At 42.4% G+C, this 24966-nt stretch overlaps 1 protein-coding gene across 1 annotated transcript in view; it reads right to left on the minus strand.

The window, feature by feature from the left end:
- Positions 1 to 24638, minus strand: part of TMC2 (transmembrane channel like 2) — an 88131-nt gene extending 63493 nt beyond the window's left edge. Inside the window, 4 exon segments of the mRNA XM_030847548.2 lie at positions 18388 to 18561; positions 20454 to 20491; positions 21858 to 21934; positions 24546 to 24638. Of these exon segments, the coding sequence (XP_030703408.2) occupies positions 18388 to 18561; positions 20454 to 20491; positions 21858 to 21934; positions 24546 to 24638 (382 nt within the window).
- Positions 24639 to 24966: the final 328 nt, after the last annotated feature.

The raw sequence follows: 24966 nt of genomic DNA on the forward strand, positions 1-24966 counted from the left end.
GTCAGTTTTGTGCTTTTATAAAGGCCTCATTCAGTATTCAAACCCCAATGGAGGGAGTTTCTTGATAAAGATACTTCAAGAAACTGTAATCATAAAGGATACTGGAAAAAGAATTGTTCTGCCTTGGCTAAGAAGATAGAGAAAATAGGTAAAAAATGAAATGATTGGACTTCTGGGTTTCACTCCAATGTGTAAAGAGCTCCATCCTACTAACAAGAAAAAAGCTGAACAAACTGAAAAACAATTCTTTTTAGATCCATCAGAAAATTGAGTTTGTAGGGCAAGCTACTGTCCGCAAACTGGAGAGGCAGAGAATCATAGCTTACCTTGAGCAGAAGCCCTCCATGGGAGCCAGTGCTTATAGTGCTTAAAGGGAGAGTATTCAGGACTTACTTTAATTAGGTATGGTAAGATACTCAGACATGGAAATGACTGTCATGGAGGAAGAGGTTTTTGGACTTACAGATCCCAAGCAACACCGTGTCACATAGGGCCACATGAGGAAGCACAATGTTCAGTCAGTAGCAAGGCAGAGAGGAAAAATGTGGGCATGAGCCTTTATTATGGTTTCTAAGGAAAGGAAGGGGTGAGGCAGGGTAAGCAGGTTTAGGATTGGCTAATTTGAATAATTTCAGTGGGCCCTGGAGCATAGGGGCATTCCCTAGTTGTTCTGATACCAGGCCCTGGGGTGAATAGGGCAGGTGGATAGAGGCCCAGAGTATGAGCTTGATAAAGATTGAGGTTATAAACTTGGATTGGTTGGTTTGCATACGAAAGGAAAGCTTGCAGATGAGTTGTTTGCTATCTCTAAGAATTAGCTAAAACTGGGAGGGCTGTCCTTCCAGGGTCAACAAAGCCTCAAGGTGCCAAAGGATCAGAATATAGAAGATAAAAAGCATGGCTATTACTGGTAGGAATACAAACTGTAATTGATGAAATGCTGGAGGCTTATTGTGTGCTAGCTTGAGAGTTAAAAACTATGGGGCTCAGTCTTTGGAGGAGGGGGCACACTTTCGTGAATTTTACCTCCTGGGAGCACTAGCAGGTTCTCACTGTGAAGACTGGAGGAAAATCCTCCATGGTGGATTTTCCATGGTGGAAGTCCATGGTGCTTCCAGCAGGGGGAGGGGAAAGTACTCATTTTAAAATATGAAAAGTAACCCAGATTGTCCTGTTCTCTTTAACAAAGGCCTGCTGTGAGATAATAGATATATCTATTGGTCTGTGTCCCCAGTTCCAGGCACAGAGGTCCTAAAATCTTTGTAAAATCCTAAGAGCACTAGGAACATCTATTCTTCTAATGAGGTGATTCTGATGGGCTCCTGAATGGCTGGATGGGGACTGGTCACCAGAAAGACCAACCCATGATTAGAAGCTTGCAATTGTCAGCCCTGCCCCACCCCCAACCTCAAGATGGGGGAGAGGGGCTAGAAATGAAGTTAAGAATTGATGATGCCTATGTGAGGAAGTCTCTATAAAATCCCAATAACAGTGGGTTGGGAGAGCTTCTTGTTGGGTAAACACATCCACATACTGGGAGGCTGACACACTCCAACTCCCAGACCTTCCCTCATGTATCTCTTCATCTGCTATTACTCTGTATCCTTTATTATATCCTTTAATAAACTGGTAAATGTAAATAAATATTTCTCTTAGTTCTGTGAGCCACTCTAGCAAATTAATTGAACCCAAGGAGGGGGTCTTTGGGACCTTGGATCTATAGCTGGTTGGTCAGAAGGACCTGGGCTTGTGATTGGTATCTGAACTGGGGGTAGGTTTCAATCTTGGCGAAATAAGCCTGTGGGGTCTGAGTAAGTAGTGTCAGAATTGACTTATACCGTGGGACACCCAGCTAGTGTCACACTGTTGTAAGGGAAAACTTCCATACATTTGGTGGCAAGAAATATCAGAAGTGAAGTGTTCTGTGTGAGTAGTAAAGGAGACACATAGGGAAGAAACTCACAGTAGGGAAGAAACTCACAGTAGGGAAGAATTGGGTTTTTCCCTATGTGGGAAAGAAAAAAAACAGAGTGTTTCCTTTACACCTATGCTCCAGGGAAATTATTTTACCAGAGTGAGCCTAACTGACCAGAGTTTACCAGCTTTATTGACCTGGAGGAATGGAAATACCCCCACTCCAGCCACCTTTAGACTTCTTGTGTCACCAAAGGCTGGGGGGAGAAGGCTGAGAAGCTCTTGTGAAGGTCACAGCCTAGAGGCACAGGCTCACTAAAGATTGAAATCTAGTCATAGGATTATAGCATTTCCCTTGCCCCATACTTCACCACCACATAAACAAGACTCCAGTATAATGACAGGGGATGACAACAGAAAAAACTGCAAGGCTCAGACTCAAAAAAAAAAAAAAAAAGGAGTTCCTAGGGAAACTCAAAACAACAGGAGAGACAAGAACAAGGACACTAAAGGAAATTGAGTCCTCTGACACCTACAGCTACAGTGAACAATGAACATGGCCTAACAGCCAGACAAACATAAAACAACATACTAAAGGCCTATTTACCTCAGTTCTGTTAACCCAGTACATCATGTTTCTCTCAGCAAACAATTACAAGGCATACTAAGAGATAAAAAACACAGTTTGAAGAGACAGAGCAAACATCAGAACCAGACTTGGATATGGCAGAGGTTCTGGAATTATCAGACCAAGAATTTAAAATAACTATGATTAATATGCTAACAGATCTAATGGAAAAGGTGGACAACATACATAAAAAAACAGATGGGTAGTGTAAGCAGAGAGATTGAAACTCTAGAGAAGAATTGAAAGGAAATGATAGAAACCAAAAACACTGTAACAGAAATGAAGAATGCCTTTGACGGGCTCGTTAGTAGACTGATCATAGTCAAGTAAAGAATCAGGAGAGTGGAAGATATGTCAATAGAAACTTCCCAAACTGAAAAGCAAATAGAAAAAAGGATAAAAAGATAGAACAAAACATCCAAAGAACTGTGAGACAATTACAAAATGTGTAACATAGAGTAATGGGGATACCAGAAGGAGAAGAAAGAGAGAAAGGAATAGAAGAAATATTTGAAGTAATAATGGTTGAAAATTGTCTAAAATCAATGACAGCCACCAAACCACAGATCCAGGAAGCTCAGAGAACACCAACAAGGACAAATGTCAAAAAATCTCCACCTAGTATATTGTATTAAAATTACAAAGAATCAAAGACAGAGAAAAAATCTTGAAAGAAGCCAGAAGGGGGAAGAAAAAAACTCATTTTACCTCTAGAGAAACAAGGATAAGAATTATATGATTTCTCTTCAAAAACCACATAAGCAAGAAGAGAGTGAAGTGGAATATTTTAAAGTGCTGAAAGGAAAAAAAAAAAAAAAACACCCCATGGTCTAGAACTTTGTATCCAGCAAAATTATTCTTCAAACATAAAGGAGAAATAAAGACTTTCTGAGACAAACAAAAATTGACCAGACTTGCCTTGAAAGAAATGATAAGTTCAAAAAAGAAATGGTAAGTTCTTCAGAGAGAAGGAAAATGATGTAGGTCAGAAACTTGGATATACGTAAAGAAAGAGCATTCAAGAATGAACAAACAAATGACGTATAAAATCTTTTATGTTTCTTACTTTTAATCTAACAGATAAGAGTTTTAAAATAATAGCAACAATATATTAGATGACTATAGCTAATGGATAAGTGAAATGAATGACAGCAATGTTAAAAGGATGGGAAGGAGGAATTGGGAAGACTCTGTTATAAAGTACCTGCACTACCCATGAAGAGGTATAGTGTTACTTGAAAGTGGACTTGGCTTAGTTGTTAATGTATACTGCAAACTCTAGTGCTAAAAAAAGTGAAAAATGTAGTATTTAGTATAATATGCTAAAAAAAGAGAGAAATTGGAATCATATAAAATGCTCAATCAAAACACAGAACAAGGGCTTCCCTGGTGGCGCAGTGGTTGAGAGTCCGCCTGCCGATGCAGGGGACACGGGTTCGTGCCCTGGTCAGGGAAGATCCCACATGCCGCGGAGCGGCTGGTCCCTTGAGCCATGGCCGCTGAGCCTGCGCATCCGGAGCCTGTGCTCCACAATGGGAGAGGCCACAACAGTGAGAGCCCCGCGTACCGCAAAAAAAAAAAAAAACAAAAAACCACAGAACAAGAGTGGAAGACAAGAATAGGAACAAAAAACAAGGGCAGTGAATAGAATCAGCAAAAAATATGGTAAATATTAATCCAACTATATCAATAATCACTTTAAATGTCAATAGTCTAAATGAAGCAATTAAAGACAGAGATTGTCAAAGTGGATAAAAAAAGACAACTATATGTTGTCTACAAGAAATCTACTTTAAACATAAAGACACATATAAACTAGAAGTAAAGGGATGGAGAAAAAAATATCATGCTAACACTGAACAAAAGAAAGCTAGAGTAACTGTACTAATTTCAGACAAACAGATTTCAAAGCAAGGAAAATTACCTGGGATAAAGTAGGGTATTACATAATGGTAAAGAGGTCATTTCTCCAAGAAGACAAAATAATCTCTCATATGTTTGCACCTAACAAGAGAGCACCAAAATATGTGAAGCAAAATCTGATAAAACTGCAAGGATAAATGGACAAATCCACTACTATAGTTGGAGACTTCAACACACCTCTATCAGTAATTGAAAGATACAGTAGGCAGAAAATCAGTAAGGACATAATTGAACTGAACAGCACCATCAATCAACTGGATCTAATTGACATTTATAAAACACTTCATCCAACAACAGCAGAACATACATTCTTCTTGAGCTCACGTGGAACATTCACCGAGATAGACAACATTCTGGCCCATAAACATATGTTAACAAATTTAAAAGAATAGAAATTATTCAAAGTATGAGGTCAGATCACAATGGAATTAAACTAGAAATCTGTAACAGAAAAATAACTGGAAAATACCAAAATATTTGAAGATGGAACACATTTTTAAATAACACATGGGACAAAGAAGAAGTCTCAAGAGAAATTTTAAAATACTTTGAATTAAATTTAAATGAAAATAAAACTTATCAAAATTTGTGGATGCAGCAAAAGGAGTGCTTAGAGAGAAATTGTAGTACTGAATACATACATTAGAAGACACTTAAAAATCTATAATCTAAGCTTCCACCTTGTGAAACTAGAATAGAAGAGCAAATTAAATCCAAACTAAGCAGAAGAAAAGAAATAATGAAAATTAGAACAAGACATCAATGAAAATTAAAACAGGAAAGCAATGGAGAAAATATGAAACCAAAAGCGTTTTTTTTTTTTTTTTTTTAAAGAGCAGTAATATTGATAAACCTCTAGTCTGGAAAACCAAGGAGAAAAGTGAGAAAACACAAATTTCTAATATCAGAAATGAAAGAGTAGTTATCACTATTATCACATGGACTTTAAAAGGGTAGTAAAGGAATATTATGAAAAACTTGATGCTTATAAATCTGACAGCTTGGATGAAATAGACAAATTCCTAGAAAGACACAATTTACCAAAACTCATACAAGAAAAAATAGGTAATTTGAATAGGCCTATATCTATTTAAGAAATTGAACCAACAATTAATCTTAAACAAACAAACAAACAAAAAGAACCCAAGCCAAAAACCAACCAAACAAACCCAAAACCAGGCCCAGATGGTTTCACTAGTGAATTCCACCAAATGTTTAAAGAAAAAATATAATTTCTTTACAATCTCTTCCATAAAATTTCTATTAGGGAATACTTCCCAACTCATTTTATGAAGCTTGCATTACCCTAATACCAAAACTGTACAAAAATATTACACAGAAGGAAAATTACAGATCAATATCCCTCATGAACATAGATGTCAACATCCTCAATAAAACATTAGCAAATTGAGAGTTCCCTGGTGGCCTAGTAGTTAGGATTCCAGGCTTTCACTGCCATGGCCAGGGTTCAATCCATGGTCAGGGAACTGAGATCCCATGAGCTGCATGGCATGGCAAAAGAAACAAAACAAAACAAAACAAAAATATATATATGAAGAATAACATACCACAACCAAGTGGGATTTATTCCATGTATGCAAGACTGATTCAATATTAGAAAATCAATTAATATAATCCATCATACCAACATGATAATGACAAAATATAATATGATCATATCAATAGATTCAGAAAAAGCATTTGAAAAAATACAACACCTATTCATAATAAAACCTCTCGGCAAACTAAAAGTAGATGGGAACTTCCTCAACCTGATAAAGAATTTTTACAAAAAACCTACAGCTAATATCACAGTTAATGGTGAGAAACTATATACTTTCCCCCTCAGATTGGGAACAAGATGTGGATGTTCCCTCTTATGTATTCAACATTTTACTGGAAGTCCCAGCTAATGCAATAAAACAAGAAAAAGAAATAAAAGGTATACTGATTGGAAAGGAAGAAATAAAACTGTCTTTATTTACAGATTATATTATTATCTATGTAGAAAATCTCAATGAATCCACAAAAAACCTTCCTAGAACTAAAAAGTGATTATAGCAAGGCTGCAGAATGCAAAGCAAATGTGCCGGGGCGGGTGGTGTGGGGGCGAGTCAAGATGGCTGTGTGGGAAGACGTGGAGTTTGCATCTCCCCACAACTAGGGTGCCTGCTGGACGCTGGTGGGGGACCTTGATGCCCAGGAAGATGGGAGGAACCCCCAAGCAACCGGCTCATTTGCTCTGAGGGAAGCCGGCCACCATGTTGTGAGAATGCTCAAACAACTCTAGGAGGACGTCGATGTGGGGAGGAACTGAGGCCTCCTGCCATTGGCCAGCATCATCTTGCCAACAGCCATGTGACTGGAGCAGATACTCCAGTCCTAGCCAAGCCTTCAGATGAGACTGCAACTCCAGCCACAATCTCACCCACTCCCTCTTGAGAGATCAGGGGTCAGAACCACATCACTAACCATCCTAGGATTTCTGACCCACAGAAACTGTATGTGATGATAAATATTTATTGCTGCTTTAAAAAAAGAATTTAATGTGCCAAAGTCCTATATACCAGCAATGAGAAAATTGGAATTGAAATTAAAAACAAAACATCATTTACGGTAGTACCAAAAAATGAAAACTTACGTATAAATCTAACAAACTATATAAGGTCTATATGAGGAAAACTACAAAACTCTGATGAAAGAAATCAAATATCTGAATAAATGGAGAGCTATTTTATGTTCATGGATAAGAAGCCTCAATATTACTGAGATGTCAGCTCTTCCCAATTTCATCAATAGATTCAACACAGTCCCAATCAAAATATCAATGAGTCATTTTGTGAATTTTGATACATTTATTCTAAAGTTTATATGGAATAGCAAAAGATCCAGAATAGCCAACATAAGAGAAGAACAAGGTTGAAGGACTGACACTACCCAACTTCAAGACTTACTATAAAGCTACGGTAACAAGGCAGTGTGATATCAGTGAAAGAATAGACAAATAGATCAATGGACCAGAATAGAGAGCCCAGGAATAGACTCACACAAATATAGCCAACTGATCTTTGACAAAGGAGGAAAGGCAATTCCCAAAATGGTACTGGAACAACTGAACATCACATCATATGTCAAGAAAAAAAAATCTAGACACAGACCTTATACCTTTCACAAAAATAAACTCAAAATGAATCATAGATCTAAATGTAAAATGCAAAACTATAAAACTCCTAGTAGGTAACATAAGAGAAAATCTAAGTGATCTTGAGTTTTGAAAGACTTTTTAGATAAAACACCTAAAGCATGATCTGTGAAAGAAAAATTTGATAAGTTGGACTTTATTAAAATTTAAAAGTTCTGCTCTGCAAAAGACACTGTTAAGGGGCTTCCCTGGTGGCGCAGTGGTTGAGAGTCCACCTGCCGATGCAGGGGTCACGGGTTCGTGCCCCGGTCTGGGAAGATCCCACATGCCGCAGAGCGGCTGGGCCCGTGAGCCATGGCCGCTGAGCCTGCGCGTCCGGAGCCTGTGCTCCGCAATGAGAGAGGCCACAGCAGTGAGAAGCCCGCGTACCGCAAAAAAAAAAAAAAAAAAAAAAAAGACACTGTTAAGAAGAAAATGAAAATACAAGCCATATGCTGGAAGAAAATATTTGTAAAACACATATTCAACAAAGAATTTGTACACAAATATACAAAGAACTATTAAAACTCAACAGTAAGAAAAACTCAATAAAAAAAGTGGACAAAATACCTGAACAGATACTTAACCAAAGAAAATATACAGATGGGAGATAAGCATATGAAAAAATGTTATCACATGTCATCAGGGAACTGCGAATTAAAACAAGAAGATACTACTACACAGCTACCAGAATGACTAAAATTCAGTAGACTAACAGCACCAATTGCTGGTGAGGATGTAGAATGGCCACAACTATCATTTATTTCTAATAGGAATACAAAATGGTACAGCCACTTTGGAAGACAGTTTGGCAGTTTATTAAAATGCTCAACGTAGGTTTACCCTATGATGCAGCAATTGTACTCCTAGATGTTTACCCAAATGAATTGAAAACTTAGGTCCACACAAAATACCTAAAAATGTTTATATCAGCTTTATATTTGCCAAAAATTGGAAGCGACCAAGATGTCCTTCAATGGGTGACTGCATAAACAAATTGTGATACATACAGACAGTGGAATATTACTCAGTGTTAAAATGAAATGAGTTATCAAGCCATGAAAAAACGTGGCGGAACTGAGACCTCCCTGGCGGTCCAGTGGTTAAGACTCCACGCTTCCACTCCAGGGGGCGTGGGTTTGGTCCCTGGTGGGGGATCTGTCCCGCATGCAATGCAGCGTGGCCAAGAAAACCCACAAAAACATGGAGGAACCTTCAATTCATATTCCTATCATATTCCTAACTGAAAGAAGACAGATTGAAAAGGCTACATACTGTATGATTGCAACCATATGACATTCTGGAAAAGGGAAAACTATGGCGATGATAAAAGATCAGTGGTTGCCAGGAGGGCAGGGGAAAGAGGAGGGACATTTTTAAGGCACATCATTCTGTATGATACTGTAATGGTGGATTTGTTAAAACCTATAGATTGTTTTATACTTCAATTTAAAAAAAAGGAAAAAAACCCATAGAATGTACAACACAAGGAGTGAACCCTAACGTAAACTGTAGACTTTAGTTGATAATAGTGCATCAATATTGGTTCATCAATTGTAACAAATATAACACACTAATGCAAGATGTTAATAATAGGGAAAGCTGGGGTGAGAGGAGGAAGGAAGATTATATATGGGAACTCTGTATATTCTGTGCAATTTTCCTGTAAATCTAAAGTTATTAAAAAATGAAATCATTGATCAATGAGATGCTCCAAGGGACATCTAAAGGAGAAGTTTCTCTAAAGATTAAAGGAGCTCATTTGATTTGTTTATAAGATATCAATGTGTTTATATAAATTAAATATTCCAAAAAATCGTAGAAATTTGGTAAAAATTTGGCAAATGAACTAGTTTATTATGTCTGGTTTAATAAAAAGAAACATGCCTTCTTTGATTTTTCAGCATTAAATACAACACAAGATTATACTTTTATTCTACTTAGGTATCCTAAACTTATATAGGTTCATTGATTAAATATGCTAGTGATACTTCTACTTAAAGTTTAAGATTATGAAATACATAAATTTGTGCTTAATTAAATTGATTCATCATTCTGAACATTTGATTTCAATAGATTTATGTTTTATAGTATTCCAGCTGCAAGATTAATTTCCAAGATTTATAGGTATCTTGAAACTTTGGACTGATACTAAATTGAGCTAATGGTATTCATTGGATGCCTAGATCATTTCTAAGTAAGATGAAATTCTGAAACATTGATTACTAAGCAAGATTTTAAGTTTGTATCCTTTTGCTTCTTTTTAAAAAATATGCTACCTAGAAGTAATATCTTTGTGTCTGTAAATGAACATGTACATTTCTGTCCCTTTGAAAAATTATGTGTGGGGTGTGTTTGTTTGCAGAAAGTTGTGTTATGTGTACTCATGAGTTCTGCTAGTCTAAAGTGCTGATGTGTGACAGCTGACAATTATCCATCTTCCCAGCTTATTCTGTGAGATAGAAGTTCCTTCAGTTAATGGTTATAATTCAGTGAGACTCTACTATGATTAGTCTCGACAGAAAGGCACAACTTTGTATGCAAAGTGAAAAATGTGTTTTTGTTAAGGGAGAAGGAATAGGTTTGCCCTAAAATGAAATGACAGGCTGTTGCAGAGTGAATGGAGCATGGTGAAGGACAAAACCTGAATGGATATAGAAAATAGCAGAAGGTTCATGGAAAGGGAATTTTACTAGCCTTGGATTATAGGTGAGTAAATAATGAGTCTGAGAAGCTATGAAACCTGTTAAAATCCTAACAAAATCTGCTCAGTTTTGATGGGCTTGTTTCTGTTTATTTTTATAGTTTACTGTTAGTTGCCTTCATTTATTATATAAAGCACCCCCCCATCCTTTATCTGACTATATAGCAAAGATTCTGAGTCTTCCCACAATAATTCTTTGTGTTGGCTTTATTATGGCTTTGATTATTTAGGAAAACAAAGCTTCCTCACTTATGAAGTGCTAAGGTTCTTGGTAGGTGATCATGTTACCCTCTAAGTATATTTTTCAAAGTTTTTTTTGTCACTTTCAAATGAGTAGCCAAATATTGTTTCTAAGGCATCCATGATCCTATCTTGTGTTCAAATCTGAGAGCTTTTTTTTTTTTTTTGGCAGTGCTGCATGGCTTGCCGGATCTCAGTTCCCCAACCAGGGATTGAACCCGGGCCACCGCAGTGAAAGCGCCAAGTCCTAACCACCGGATCGCCAGGGAATTCCCATCAAATCTGAAAAATTTTGATTTCATTTTTGTTTCTAAGATTGACTCGTAAGTGTAAAATGAAGTAAAATAACTTTCAGAATATCTTTTGTATCTAAAACTTTCTTTGTGATTTCCTAGAGGGCCCTGGGAAGTCACAAAGATTTGTTTTTCCATCTCTTAAAAAAGAAAGGTGCCAGAAGCAGTTAGGGTTATTTGATATGTTACTGTTGGAGTTTCATGGGAAGTGGTGTCAAATCAGAAGAGATGCTTAGCCTTTTCTAGGTTAAACTGGTATAGGTCAAATGTTAAATATTTCAGCAATTGTATGCTCTATGGGTTGCTCCTAGAGATTTTTCAATGCCTTTGCTGCCAGGATTGGTTTCTATTTATCAGAGTCCTGATGATGATTTTCTCATGTTAGGCAATGCTATAATTATCAGTCATAATTCAGTTATCATTTAAAATGTTTATTTGATAACAATCTTTTAAAATTTGAATCTAGTACTTTTAAGGCCAGTGCTGTTCAACTGGAGATGAACATCAGACTTACCTATGGAGTTTTATTAACATATGCATACTTAGGACCTACTCCAGATCTACCGAATCTCTTTACTTGATATAGTCTTGATATATTTTTCTTACATGCTTAGTATGTTTTGGTATATTATGTATATGTCTTTTTAAAATTGTTTTATACCTCAAGATATCTTTATCTGTTTAACCATCTTTATAAATCTGATATAATGTTCATTGTCTATAAAGACATGCTTAACTATTATAGACATTCTGTTCAAAACTTTTAGATTGCCTTAATTGTGTTTGTTTTGTGTGCTACAGAAACAACTAAATTTCCTTGTCAATTTCATTACCGTTATGAAATATTTCACTTTTGACAGCTATCAGTAATAAGTTAACCACAGCCATTTGAAGTTCCTGTTACCTACAGAGACTATTTGTTTTACCCCAAAGCTTCCTTGAAACCTCAGCTGTAGGCCAGAGTTTTTGTCTTCATCAAAGGACTGTCTCAGAACCCTGACTGGAAGGACTCTGTCAGGTACTGTTAACAACTAGCAAAGCAGTGAAATGCTTAAGTAGGTTGGTTCTTGAATTCATGTCCTTCAACTAAAGAGACATAAACTATCCTCAAATTACTGGAAGATTGTCCCTAATGGTGACCTCAGGCTGAAGGTTCTTAGGAGCCACCCTGAAGCAGCAGCCTTCGAATGTACACAGCTGAGCCCAAGATCCACAGAACAAGACCACAGATTGTTAGTTTACGATCTGTATTCCTCTGTTTTCTATTCTTTTACCTATCTTCTATCCTCTCACTCACTTAAGGCTACTTTTAACTGTGTTACTTATAATCCCTGTTTCTAATATTGCTGTTTGCATCCTTAATCACTCCTTGGAATGACTAATTCCCAGCTACAATTCACCCATGAACTGGCGAAAAGGAGCCTTGGGAGCCAACCAGCTTCCCTTGGTCCCAGTTCCTTGTAAGAAATCAGTTGGCCAAAAGCAGGTCACTGGGTGGCCCTCAATGACTGGTATTGAATCTGGCACAGAAACCTGCTGGCTACTACCCACAAATTGGACAGGAACTTATTACGTTGGTATACTAATACTGACTCTCAAGATTGCCTTTGACATTACCCAGGCTCCATTTTGGCCCATTGGTTTGTCCTCTAGGAAAAAGAGATCAGCTTATAGTTTCATTGAAAAAGGAGAAAAACTGGCCCTGATTCCAGAACTGAAACCCTAACTACTCTAGGGGAATTCTGGATTTCTTTCTTCTCTCCTCAGTACTCTTCATTTTATACTTTACAAGAGGCCCAGATAGTACGGTGAACCTTATGATTGAGAGAAAAAAGCAGCAGGACTCAGGCAATGCCACGAAGGCCGTAGAATGTATCTCCTTAGAGGTTAGAACAGAGCTGCTTTAGATATAGTATTGACCTCTCAAGGGTAATATGAGCTGTTTCAGGGGAAGAATATTGTACTCACATTCCTGCAGACCTCTCAGAGATCTTTAACATTACTAAAAAGATCCAGGTAGTAAATGAAGATATCATAAAACTGGGTTATATGTCTAATGACCCCATATGTAGTTCTGTGGACACATCAGTTTGGGCATGAGATCTGTGTTCTTGTTCAGTCTGGGCACTCTTGGCTCCTGGCTGAAAAGTGGGCTATATAAACTCTGGTCATAATCCTCTTAGTATTTTTCTGCATTCCGGTGTTCAGATGTGTGATCTCCAGAGTTTTGAATTCTATTACACAGCTGCTGTGCGTCAAATGATCCAGCAAAGGGTCATCCCTCAAAAAGAACTGGAAAACCTGATACACAGGTTGAAAGGACCACCAGCAGAACAACTTTTCAGCAGACAATTGACATGCAATTATGACACCTCAAACAGCAGTGAAGATCTGAATTGATACTCTCAGATATTGATGGTCAGTCCTTCAGCTCAGGATGAAGAATGACCAGAAAGACAAACTGAGAACTGAAGCCATTTCCCCACATTCAGCCTGGACATGGAGAAGCCCAACTACACATTAGTGTCTATATGAAGATGATGTTGTTTTATGCCTCTATCTTCGTTAGCATGACTTTATTTTTCCAGGAAACTCCTGACCAGCAAATGGCTTGATTGCTCATTACAGAATTTTCCCAAAGACCCATCAGCTCTGCAGTGGAAAGCATAACAGACTCTAATTTGCTTCCTAAGATTTTTTTCAATGCTTTGCTTCAAAATCCTGGCCTTGCTGTTTATTGTGGATTGTTATATTGTGATTCTTACCCAATCCTAATCAAGCTGTCACTTTGGAAGTCCTATCCTAAATCAAACGTTCATTTCTTAATAAATTCTGACTTACCTTCCCCTCTCTGAGATATTGTCAAGACTTTGCTTGCTGTAAGCAATAAATCGGCTTTGTCTTATCAACAGGCCTGTTGGTGATATTTAGGGAGCCAGCTCTTGACAATAACTTAGATGAACGTATTTTTTTTTTAAAGAAGGAATGAAAGGTGGACTAAATAAAAAAAGATCTTGGAACTACAGAGGGAGAGTGATGAATTATGTTTGGGATGGTTGGAAATGCTTCACCAAGAACTGATGTTTCCTCTGAGTCTTAAAGGATGAACATGAGTTTGACAAGAGAAGAAAGGGGTTGAGATAGAGAGGGGTAGTGGTGATAGTGAGGTGGGGGGATTCTGGGCAAAGTAAACGGGGGCTTGAAGGACTCCAGTGAAAATGCCAAGAGGTCTGGGGCATGGGTGACCAGGGCAGAGTTGAGTCTCGGGTGTGGTTGGTGCTGGGGCAGGGAGCATGGAGAGAGGAAGTTGCCCAGAGAGCAGTACATACCCTTGGGGAGCAGGGGGAAATCTGGAGGGAGAGAGTGTAATACTGGAGCATCGACCGGATGTGATCTGCATCAAAGGATGATGCTAGCAGCATTGAAGAGGCTGTTGAGGGTGGGGACAGTGGTTCCCAGTCACTGTGGGGCAGACCCCATGAGCATGTTTGCTGTGGTTGCTTCACTTGTTGTGAAGGCAAGAAGAGGCATCAAGCAAGGGTCTGACTCCACCATTAACAATCTCCATGTCTTTGGAACTTGGTTTCCAATTGCTGCAATGACTGCAGGGTCTGATGAGACACCTGGTGTAAGTACACTGAAAAGTACTGAGTGCTAGTTACAGACTCAAAGACAGGTGAGCGCATGTGTGGCAGGGTAGGTTTTCTTCACCCACTCCTACCCTAATGTCTTCTCCTTCTCACTTTCTATGGGAAGAGTGTTTTGGTAAGACAATGTAACAACAAATTATTTAAGTGTGATAGTAACTCATCCAAGTTAAGAAGCTGTTCAGTATTAGCCATGAAAGATGGGTTTGTCCTACAGATGCTCTTTCCCATGGTCTGAAAGGCTTTGGCCAGAAACAAATCTACTTCCTCCAACGACATGGGAGCAAGTGTGAAAAAGTGTGTGCCACCACAGCTGTGATCCCAGGGAAGAGCTCTAGAACTGAGCTAGGCTCTCAGAGAGGGCAGAGGAACAGAAAGGGTGGGCAAGGGATTAAGGAGAAGGGTCTCATGGTCATCAAAGACCAGTTCCATATTGCTTGACAAGACTGAGTAAGAAAGTCAATATACGTTTGTATCCTCTTCTGAACTGTGTATCCTCAGTCAGCTAAGAAACAGTTTTCTCTTTGGTAATGAACTGTACCAGGCATTCTTCCAAGCACCGTAGATGTAACTTGGTGGTTTACATATTTTTTCCAAGCTGTAATTCCTGTTGTAATCTCATTTCCCAACTGAATGGAATTCATGTGGAATGTGGAAAGCAAGCCAGAATTTGTCTTTCAATCTTCCCCAACCTCTTTTACACAGAAAGCAAGCTGCTTTTTTAGTTTTTCTTTCATAGCCAGTTTTCAATAGACTCCACGTAATGCATAATTTAGGAGCTAGGAAGGCAGCTGTCACATTAGGAAGACTTCCAAGCCCCGAATGCACTCGTTTACACTTAAAGGCTTCCTCACGTTTATGCACCTGACTCAAGTCAGAAAATTCAGAGCAAAAAATAGGCTGAAAGGAAAATAGAGAAGCTGGAAGACACAGTGGGTCTGGCTCACCCTCCAACTCTTAACAGTTAAGTATGTTCACTAAATGATACAAGAGGAGGGAGAATTCTGATCCTCCTTTTCAACTAATAGAATAAAAAATTGTAATTATTTTGAGAAACAAACTTTGTATTCTCAGACATTTTTTTCCTTCTTGTAGAACATAAGCTGAAGGTATAGGATTTAGGTCCCTCAGAGGTGACTCCACAGGAGATTTAAAATGGAAATCTTTATGTAATTGTGTTCCAGTTCATTTAACAGATTCCCATTATTGAACTTCACTGCGTCCCTTGACCATTTGGGTCCCTGAAGTTAAAATTTTGAATCACTTCCTCTTTTCTATGCAGAAGGGAAGATGGCAAGGGCGGGGAGGGGTGTGTACGTGGCATATTTCAGTAGAAAAAGGTTTGTGTTTTCGGCAAAATAACTTTCCATTTCAGTCCTGCTCAAGGACCATTCGCCCACAGGTGACCCCCACAAGGCCCACCCCTTCAGGGGTGGCGGAGGGGGAGTCAGGATGGGTGCAGACGGGACAGCAACTGGAAGACAGCAGGGAAATGGAATGTGGAGGACCAGACCCGAGCATCCTACACACAGTGTCATCAAGGGAGCTGACCCTTCTAGAGGACAGGTCCAGCCCCACTGAGCACCGTGCACTTTCTCACACTCACTCCCAAGACTGGAGAGATGTGAGGACTGGATGCAGAGGCAGGTGGGGTGGGGAGGAGGGACAGTGGCCATGGGGCAGCTCTGGGCATAGGAAGGAGTGTTGAGATGTCAGTGGTGCCTCCATGGCTCCTCCCGCCTGCCCAAGAGCCCTGGCTCCCCTGCACATCTCGCTCTTGGGTGCCCCCACACACCCCGCATCACGGGGCTGCTTCACCAAGGGCTCAGGACCCTGGCAGTGGGGGAGCAGTAGGTGCAAGAGGAAGGGCCGGGCAGAGGAGGCAGATGGGGTGGATCCTGGGGCCAGCTCCTCCACGTACCGTGTGCCAGCATGGGGCCAGGACTAGCCCCTCTCAGAATGAGGTAAGAGGATCTCTCCCAGCACCCCCACCCCCACCAAGAAGTCCGTCACCTCCTGAGATTCTGCTTCCTCACCTATAAGCAGGGCCCTGCGTGGGATGCGAGGAGGAGAAAAGGGCACCATAACCACATGTCTCCTGACCTGAAGTGCAGGATGCCCGACCCGTTCATGTGGCTCCTGCCCTCCTGGCAGTGGAGAATCTTCCCCCGTTACTTCTGCTGTCTCTTCAGCTCCTTGTGGAGCAGGTCGCCCCCTCCAGGTGAAGCCTTCACTGGCTCACAGAGGAGCTGCGTCCGCATTCCCGATGGGGAGGTGACCCACCACTGCTGGTATTTTGTGGAGGGTAAGGGTGTGCCCTCTGCAGTCAGGCGGCCTGCGTGTGAGCTCTGACTCCCCCTCCTAGCAGCTGCCTGGGACGGAGGCCCGGCCTCCCAGGCTGGTGAGTGTTCACTGCTCCCTGAGGCTCAGCTCAGCGTCACTAACTCTGGGCCTCTCCCCTGACTCCTGTGCTGAGCAGCACCCAGCCTCCTCCCCAGTTATTGGGAGGCTCCTTACGGTGACAGGGAGGGAGGGAGGGAAGCAGGAGCATGGAAGAGAAGGCTGGTGGCTGGCTGGGCCTTGGGGCTCCCCGGGACACCTCACCCCATCTCACCTGTGCCGGGAGAGCTGCTCTTCACCCGCCCCCTCGCGCCACCTCCTCCTGTAAGAGATACAACAGGGATGACCCACTGACCTCTGGAAAGTCCCCTTCCCTGCACTGCCCCATCTCACTGTGGGGACCCTCAGAGGGTTTACAGCACCTCAGAGGGAACCAGGCTCCAGCTATCTAACTCAACAAGCTCCAGAGTTCCCAGTCCTGACATTTCTTTGACACCCTGGAAAATCATGAGGTCAGAATATCTCCACAACCCCAGACAGACAGATAGACAGAGAAATCTGTGGAAGGGATTGATAAGGAAAGGTGACTCTAACCAAGACAGGGGCGGCTGAAAGAGCCCCGCGGGCTCTGATGGCTTCTGTCGCTCAGTGTTAACGCAGGCACAGGACAGGTTGTTTTTAATCCCCCCAACAGCCCTGCAACGGGGCCATGGCTGTCTTCATTTCATAGCTGAGGCAGGGAGAGCTTGGATAACCAGACTGAGGCTGCTCAGCCAGCAAGCGGCAGGCCCTGCACTCGAACCTGTGTCCCTGTGCCTCAAAGGCGCTGTCTGCTTCCCCATCCCCTGCTGCCCAGGAAACCTGGGAGTGGGCAGAGATGAGGATAAACTCACCTTCCTCCCCAAGGCCCTTTAGCTGGCAGCTCATGGTCTGCAGGGCTCGCTTGGCGCCCAGGCTGGCTCACAAGGCTCGCTCATCCACGCACACCTTCGGCCCAGGGTGTTTTGAGGCCCTCATGGTGGCCGGCCTCCTTTCCTGGCAGCCAGTGCTCCTTGGCTTGTTTGAGATTGAATGTGGAGGCGGGTGAAGTTTGGGAGAGAGGCAGGGCAGGAGGCGGTGAGTTCCCAGCCCTTCAATCCAGCTGCACACTCCTCTGCTCAGGTTTCCCGGCAAAGGGGCGGTGTAGCCTCACGTTTCAGGCATCACTTACACACGGAGGGGCCCTGGAGGGGCCAGAAGCTGCTGGCTCATGTCCCGGCAATGCTGCCACTTGCACTCCAGCCAGGGGAGGTGTGAGGATCATCCCAGGGTTTTTTCCTTCTATCTTGAGTCACTGGTTGGGACAGGCACCAGGGAAATTCTAGGATGTTTGTGAAAGTTATCATCAGGGCTTCTATTTAAAATACAGATTCCCAGGGCTACCACTGGGCATTCACATGAGTCCTGGTCTGAATCCTGATACAGGAGTCCTGAGCCCACTTTGATGAACTGTTCCTGCTCCCACTATACCTGCTCACTCGCCAGCTCTTCCCACTGCTGCCTGGTTTCAGAAAAGGCAGATTTGGCTGCATTGAAAACGGTGACCAGGCTTTTAGAGGAACGGTCTGAAAGGTAATCACAGCCCTCAGCATCCCCTGTTCTTAACCTGGGTTCCCTGGCACTCTGAGCGTCATGGATGGAATTTTGTGGGTCTGTGAACAGGAATGGGGGAAAACATTACGTCTTCATGTTTTCTAGCCTTTAACTGAAATTTAGCATTTCCCTCAAAAAATGTGTGATTTTGTCCCCAGTAGGAGTCACGGACATTTTCTTTTCTTTTTTTAATTGAAATATAGTTGATGTACAATATTATATGTTACAGGTGCACAATACACTGATTCACAATTTTAAAGGTTATGCTCCACTTATAGTTATTGTAAAATATCGGCTATATTCCCTGTGTTGTACAATATTTCCTTGTAGCTCATTTTATATACAGTAGTTTGTACTGCTTAATCTCCTACCCTTATATTGCCCCTCCCCACTTCCCTTTCCACACTGGTAACCACTAATTTGTTCTCTATATCTGTGAGTCTGTTTCTTTTTCTGTTATATTCACATTTGTTGTGTTTTTTAGATTCCACATATAAGCGATATCATATATCTGACTTATATATATTTCTGTTTGACTTATTTCACTTAGCATCCTTCCAAGTCCATCCATGTTGCTGCAAATGGCAAAATTTCATTTGTTTTATGGCTGAGTAGTATTCTGTTGTATATATATATACCACATCTTCTTTATCCATTCATCTGTTGTTGGACACTTAGGTTACTTTCATATCTTGGCAGTTGTAAATAATGCTGTGATGGACATTGGGGTGCATGTACCTTTTTGAATTAGTGTTTTTGTTTCTTTAAGATAAATACCCAGGAGTGGAATTGCTGGGTCATATGGTAGTTTTATTTTTAGTTTTTTGAGAAACCTCCATACTGTTTTCCACAGTAGCTGCACCAATTTACATTCTCACCAACAGTGTATGAGGGTTCCCTTTTTTCCACATCCTTGCCAACGTTTGTTGTTTGTATTCTTTTGATGATACCCATTTTGACAGGTGTGAAGTGATATCTCATGGTGATTTGATTTGCATTTCCCTGAGGATTAGTGATGCTGAGCATCTTTTCATGTGCCTGTTGGCCATCTGCATGTCCTCTTTGAAAACATGTCTGTTCAGGTCTTCTGTCCATTTTTTAATCGAGTTATTTGTTTTGTTGTTGTTGTTGAGTTGTATGAGCAGTTTATATATTTTGGATATTAACCCCTTATCAGTCATATCATTTGGAAATATTTTCTCCCATTCTGTAGTTTGTCTTTTCATTTTGTTGATGGTTTCCTTTGCTGTGCAAAGGTTTTAAGCTTAATTAGGTCCCATTTGTTTAGTTGTTTTTTTTTTCTTATTTCCTCTGCTTTAAGAGACAGATCTAAAAAAATATTGCTATGATTTATGTCAGAGTGTTCTGCCTATGTTTTCCACTAGGAGTTTTATGGTTTCTGGTCTTATATTTAGATCTTTAATCCATTTTGAGTTTATTTTTGCATGTGGTGTTAGAGAAAGTTCTAATTTCATTCTTTTACATGTAGCTGTCCAGTTTTCCCAGCACCACTCTGAGAAATAAAATATTGCCTGCCATATCAATAAACAAAGGATGTCACAGTCATCAGTGATTGTAGTCCTCCAACGCTGAGCTCGTGAGTCCTGAGGGAACTCAGGAAAGAAACAAAGAATACCTGCCATCTAGCAGCCATCAGACTGCAGCCACTCCCAACAGTGAGCCTGAGGGCACTCAGGATGAGAAAACCCAGGATACTGGCCCCAGATAGCTGAGGTGCATATCAAAGGAATGATTTCAGTGAGCCCAGACTCTTGCATCTTCCCTTACATAGAAAAGCACTAAATTCCTTCACTTGAGATATCTGGTTTTCTTTAATTAACAATAATCTTTTGATGCTCAGACTACCTGACCTTTGTTGCAAAACTCCTATATATTCTGGCACACCCCCCTCCCCCACCCCACCTCCTCGGAGCAATTTTCTCAGGGTTACTTGAGATGCTGCCTCCGGGCTTGAAGTCCTCATTATGTCTGCCGCATAAAACATAACTTTTAGTCTACGGCCATACCACCCTGAATGCATCCGATCTCGCCTGATCTTGGAAGCTAAGCAGGGTCGGGCCTGGTTAGTACTTGGATGGGAAACAGGGCAGAGAGCCAGGCTTTGTCTCCTGAGGACACTTTAAGATAACAGTCATGACAGGAACAGAGAGGAGCTAAACCCTGTTTGAGTAAAGGATCAAGAGGTCACATATTTCCCATCCTTGGGGCAAGGGAGACATTGCACATGTGCAGGAAGGCTCCTCAGGGGTTAAGAAGGAGGGGACACCACCCCAGAATAGGTGATACCAAGGCCGTCCCATAGGCCTCTAGGCTGTAATCCATCTTGGAAAAAAGTTGTGCACACATGTTGGGGAGGGTCCTAGGGCAGGGCAGGTGTGGAAACAGAAACCAGATAATTGGCCAAAGGTAAACAAAGATCCAGAAGAACTGCCCTGTATGAATGACTTAATCGCCTCTTTACTGCGCTCCTCCTCGTTAGGGAGGACGACGCCCACACCCTTTCTTTGCAGGTGTGCATCTCTGCCTTAACTAAACAGTTTCTCTGTGTGCTCTCCCACTTGTGCTGTATCTCTAATAATAAACTTTATACCTGTTTTTACAGTTTTTGCCTCCTTGAGAAATGCATTTTTCAGTGCAGGCAAGGGCCAGAGGAATTTTTCTTCTAGCCTCTAGCCCCTGGTGGACTAGTGGCTAGGATTCCTGGTTTTCATCCAGGCTGCCCAGGTCCAATTCCTGGGCAGGGGACTAAGATCTCACTTGAAGCCACCGCTCATTGCTGTCTCTCCAAGATCACTTACACATGTTATTTATCCTTCCTGAGCCTCTGTTTCCTCATCTGAAAAATGGGGATAAGAAGACCCCTTCTGGGACTTGTGAGGGATAAATGGATGAAGGCAGGTAAAGGAGCTTGCACAGGCCAAAGAACTCCAGTAGATGGAGAGCGCGTCCCACTGCCCACACATGGGAGGTGCCTGCTTCATGCTCTGGGCCCTACTGGGCCTTGTTTACCTCCCCTCACTCCATGTTCTCTATCCATGCCCCTCTGTGCCCTCGGCAACTGTGCAAAGAGGGCTTATCTCTTCCTTGTTATAGGAAGATCCCAAGGCCAGTGCCAGGTTAGCCAAGAAACTGCTCACCTGTCAGCAGGGAAGCACTTGGACTCAACCCAAGCCAGAGTCCAAGAACAGCTCTTGCAAAAATCTGCAGCCGATCCCAGTCAGAGTGGCTTCTCCACTTTGAAGTGATGTTTCTTAGGCTGTGGGTAGCATTCTTCCCAAGCAGGGGAGAACCTTGTTAGAGCAGGTGGAGCCACACCAGGGAGTCTCGGCGTCACCTGCAGTCCACCTCCTGCTGCTTCCGCTGCATGGGCTTCATGTCCCACCATATTGATTTCTCCTTGTCTTCCTCCTGCTAGAGGACAGAGGAGTTCTTGTGGGCATGAGTCCAATACCTCCAGGGTTGGGGAGCTCACTCCCTCTTTAAGCTGCTCTTTTCACTCACACGCACACTGGCTTTGGGGAGAGTTCATTCTGGTGCCTATTTCTGAAAGCTTCACAGACACAGAAGGCTCATCATCGGAAGCACCCAGAGTGCTCCTTCCCAGGTGGTCAGCCACACCCACAAGTTTTGGTCATTTGCATCCATCCAAACCAGTCCCTGAAGCTGAATCCAGCCTCTGTACCCTGATGCTAAATTAAATCTCGGAGACAGAATTTTGGGTGAAGTAGGAAAGAATAGCTTTATTGCTTTGCCAGGCAAAGGGGGCCACAGCGGGCTAATGCCCTCAAAACTGCGTGTCCCCACTTGGAGAGGGTAGTGAGAAATTTTATAGTAATGGTTCAAAGAGGGCGTGATCAGCTCGTGGACATTATTCTGATTGGCTGGTGGTGAGGTAAGTGAGAGTCAGCATCATCAACCTTCTGGTTCCAACCCTTCTGGGGTCTACGTGGATGTGGGCAGCACACCTTTGTTAACCGTTACCGTCTCTCACCTGGTGGGGGTGTCAGTATCTGGGAAACAGCTCACAGATATTGTGTGTCTCCCCTGATGGGGCACCAGGACCCTGTCCCAAGGCTGCACTGTTGTTTCTCTTGACTGTTTTTTCCTCCCTGGTCTCACATCCTCTCCCTTCCCTAATTAACAACTGTTTGAATCTGCTCGTTGGAACTCAGGGAAGGTCATGGAGACTGAATGAAGCCTCTTTCCTGTAATCAAAGAAGTGGGGGACACAGAAGGGCTTTGTGCCCAGGAGCCCCACAGGCCCTGCTCGGTGTCACTCACAACCCACTTGCCACAACTCTTTGATTGCACTGGCCACACTTGGCGACTTGAATCTCTCTCCCTCCCTTATGTTCCCGCAAGTGTGAGGCAGCCCTTGACCCTCCACAATGCTAGAAAAAAGGAGGTACCCCGTCTTGTTTGTGGGGAGGGATCAGGGGACCCCCCCAGGAAGTGGCATGCTGAATTGAGTTTTAAATGTGAGGAAAGTATCTTGGGCTGAGGTGACAGCAAGGACAGGGCAAGAAGTCTGCCACCTGTCCTTCAGTGGTGTTGCTGGGTAAGTGTGAGGTGAGGCCAGGAGGAAGGTGAGTCTGATGGGCAGGCTGGGCAGACTGTGGAGGAGACTGGCAATCATATTTCAAGGATACAGCACCCTGAAGGGCTTGGATCAAGGACACAAGCCTCTCAGACAGAGGGTTAGAAGCAGGTGAGTCATGTAACCTCTGACGCTGTGTCACTTAATTCTAAAAGTTTTGCCATCCTTGAGGAAATGCAGCCATTGGATATGCAGTGTCTGAAAACAATATCCGACTCCAGCCACCAGCAGGAGAGAATAGGCATCCTGCCTGGTGGTCTCTGGTAGTTGCAGGGCAGGTGGGGCAGCCATGGCTGTGGAAGATGTTTCCAGGTTTCTGGCTTGGGTATTATAGTTACACTGCTGTCCACATTCTTTATACTCCTTTCCTGTGGAGATTCTAAGTCCACTTGGTATGGTCAGCATTTTGCCAGATGTCTGATTCTGGCTTATATTCTCCTTGCATCTTTGCCACTTCTCCAGGACGGTGGGTACACGAGGACTCAGGCACACAACTCCACTGGCCTAGGTTGCAGGTTTCTTCAGAGGATGAGGAGGTGGTGTACCTGATACCATCCCAAGAAGCCCTGTAAGAAGACAAGCTCTGCTCCTTACCTGGGGAGACGCAGCAAGGCAGAGGTCAACACTCCAACCACGGGAAGGAACTGCACCCCGAATCGTCACGTGGAGGCTGGTGTCTGAGGAGATCCTTCGAGCCTCTGGGAGGATTCCTTCTCTCTTTTGCCCTTGAGTTTTGCCTCAAGAGTTGCCTTTTCTTTGTGGTGATTTCACCACGACTATAAGGTGAAATCTCTTGATTTCACATATTTGCAAGTTTTAAGAAAAGCAACCTACTTTGAGGACAGTGAGACCAAATCAGGGGGTGCAAAAACACATCTTTTAACTTTTCATAAAATATTCTTTTTCTTTTTTTTCATTCGCTCAACACAGGATCTAGCTAATTAATACTTGAGTTACATTTATCGGACATTCAACCCAACATAAATAAACATTGCTCTGAAGAGTAATAATGTTGGAGTGGTATTTTATCACGATGGTGAATATTTCTATTGCTAAGGTTAAGGGTGGTAAGCTCTGTAGTAATTCTCTTTCATGGGTGTGGCTCGATCTGAGAAAACAAAATCCTAAAATCCAACAAAATGACAACAAAATGACGTGCGATTTCAACAACAGTCACAGGCATCCAAATCTGATGGTCCTTTTGTCTCAAAACCCCTCATTAATGGGGAAACTTCTTGGATCACCTTGTTAATTTAGCTCCCCAATTAAAAAAACATACCTCTATATAATTAGCTATGGGTATCTGCTTACAGACATCCAGTGTCCCTCACAGGATGTTGTAAACCAGCACAGTGGAGAGGATCCAGTGACAGGAGGGAACGCCCTCCCTGGATAAGGTGAGCTGGCCGGTGGCCGGATGCTTACCTTCCAGCTTCTAAGGTGCACCAAAGAGCTCCCTGTGGGGAAGTTTGTGGTGCAGGGTAGCAGCGGGACCATAGAGATCTGGACAGCAGCCATGTTTCCCTGCAAGCTCAGGGGCATGTATTAAGAACAGGCTGATTCTAAGGCTCCTTTGGGCAGGTTCTTTGTTCCTCAACTTTCCTAGATCAGTACTGAGGGTCGCGCAGAGCCCTGAAAGTGTTCGCAAAGATCTGCTGCGTTGTGTCTGCCATTCTGGGCTCTTAGTCAGGAAGGGAGACCCACACCCAGGTATTTGGGACCTCAGGGAGCACTACTCCCAGGGAGAGGATGATTCTGGCCAGATAGAAGCCGAGCAGATCAAGAGACCTGGCTGGGCATGACCCATGGCCCACGAAGAATACTGCAGCCAGGCGGTGGACGGGGC

This window comes from Globicephala melas, chromosome 15 (genome assembly GCF_963455315.2).
Source record: "Globicephala melas chromosome 15, mGloMel1.2, whole genome shotgun sequence".
Taxonomy (NCBI): domain Eukaryota; kingdom Metazoa; phylum Chordata; class Mammalia; order Artiodactyla; family Delphinidae; genus Globicephala; species Globicephala melas.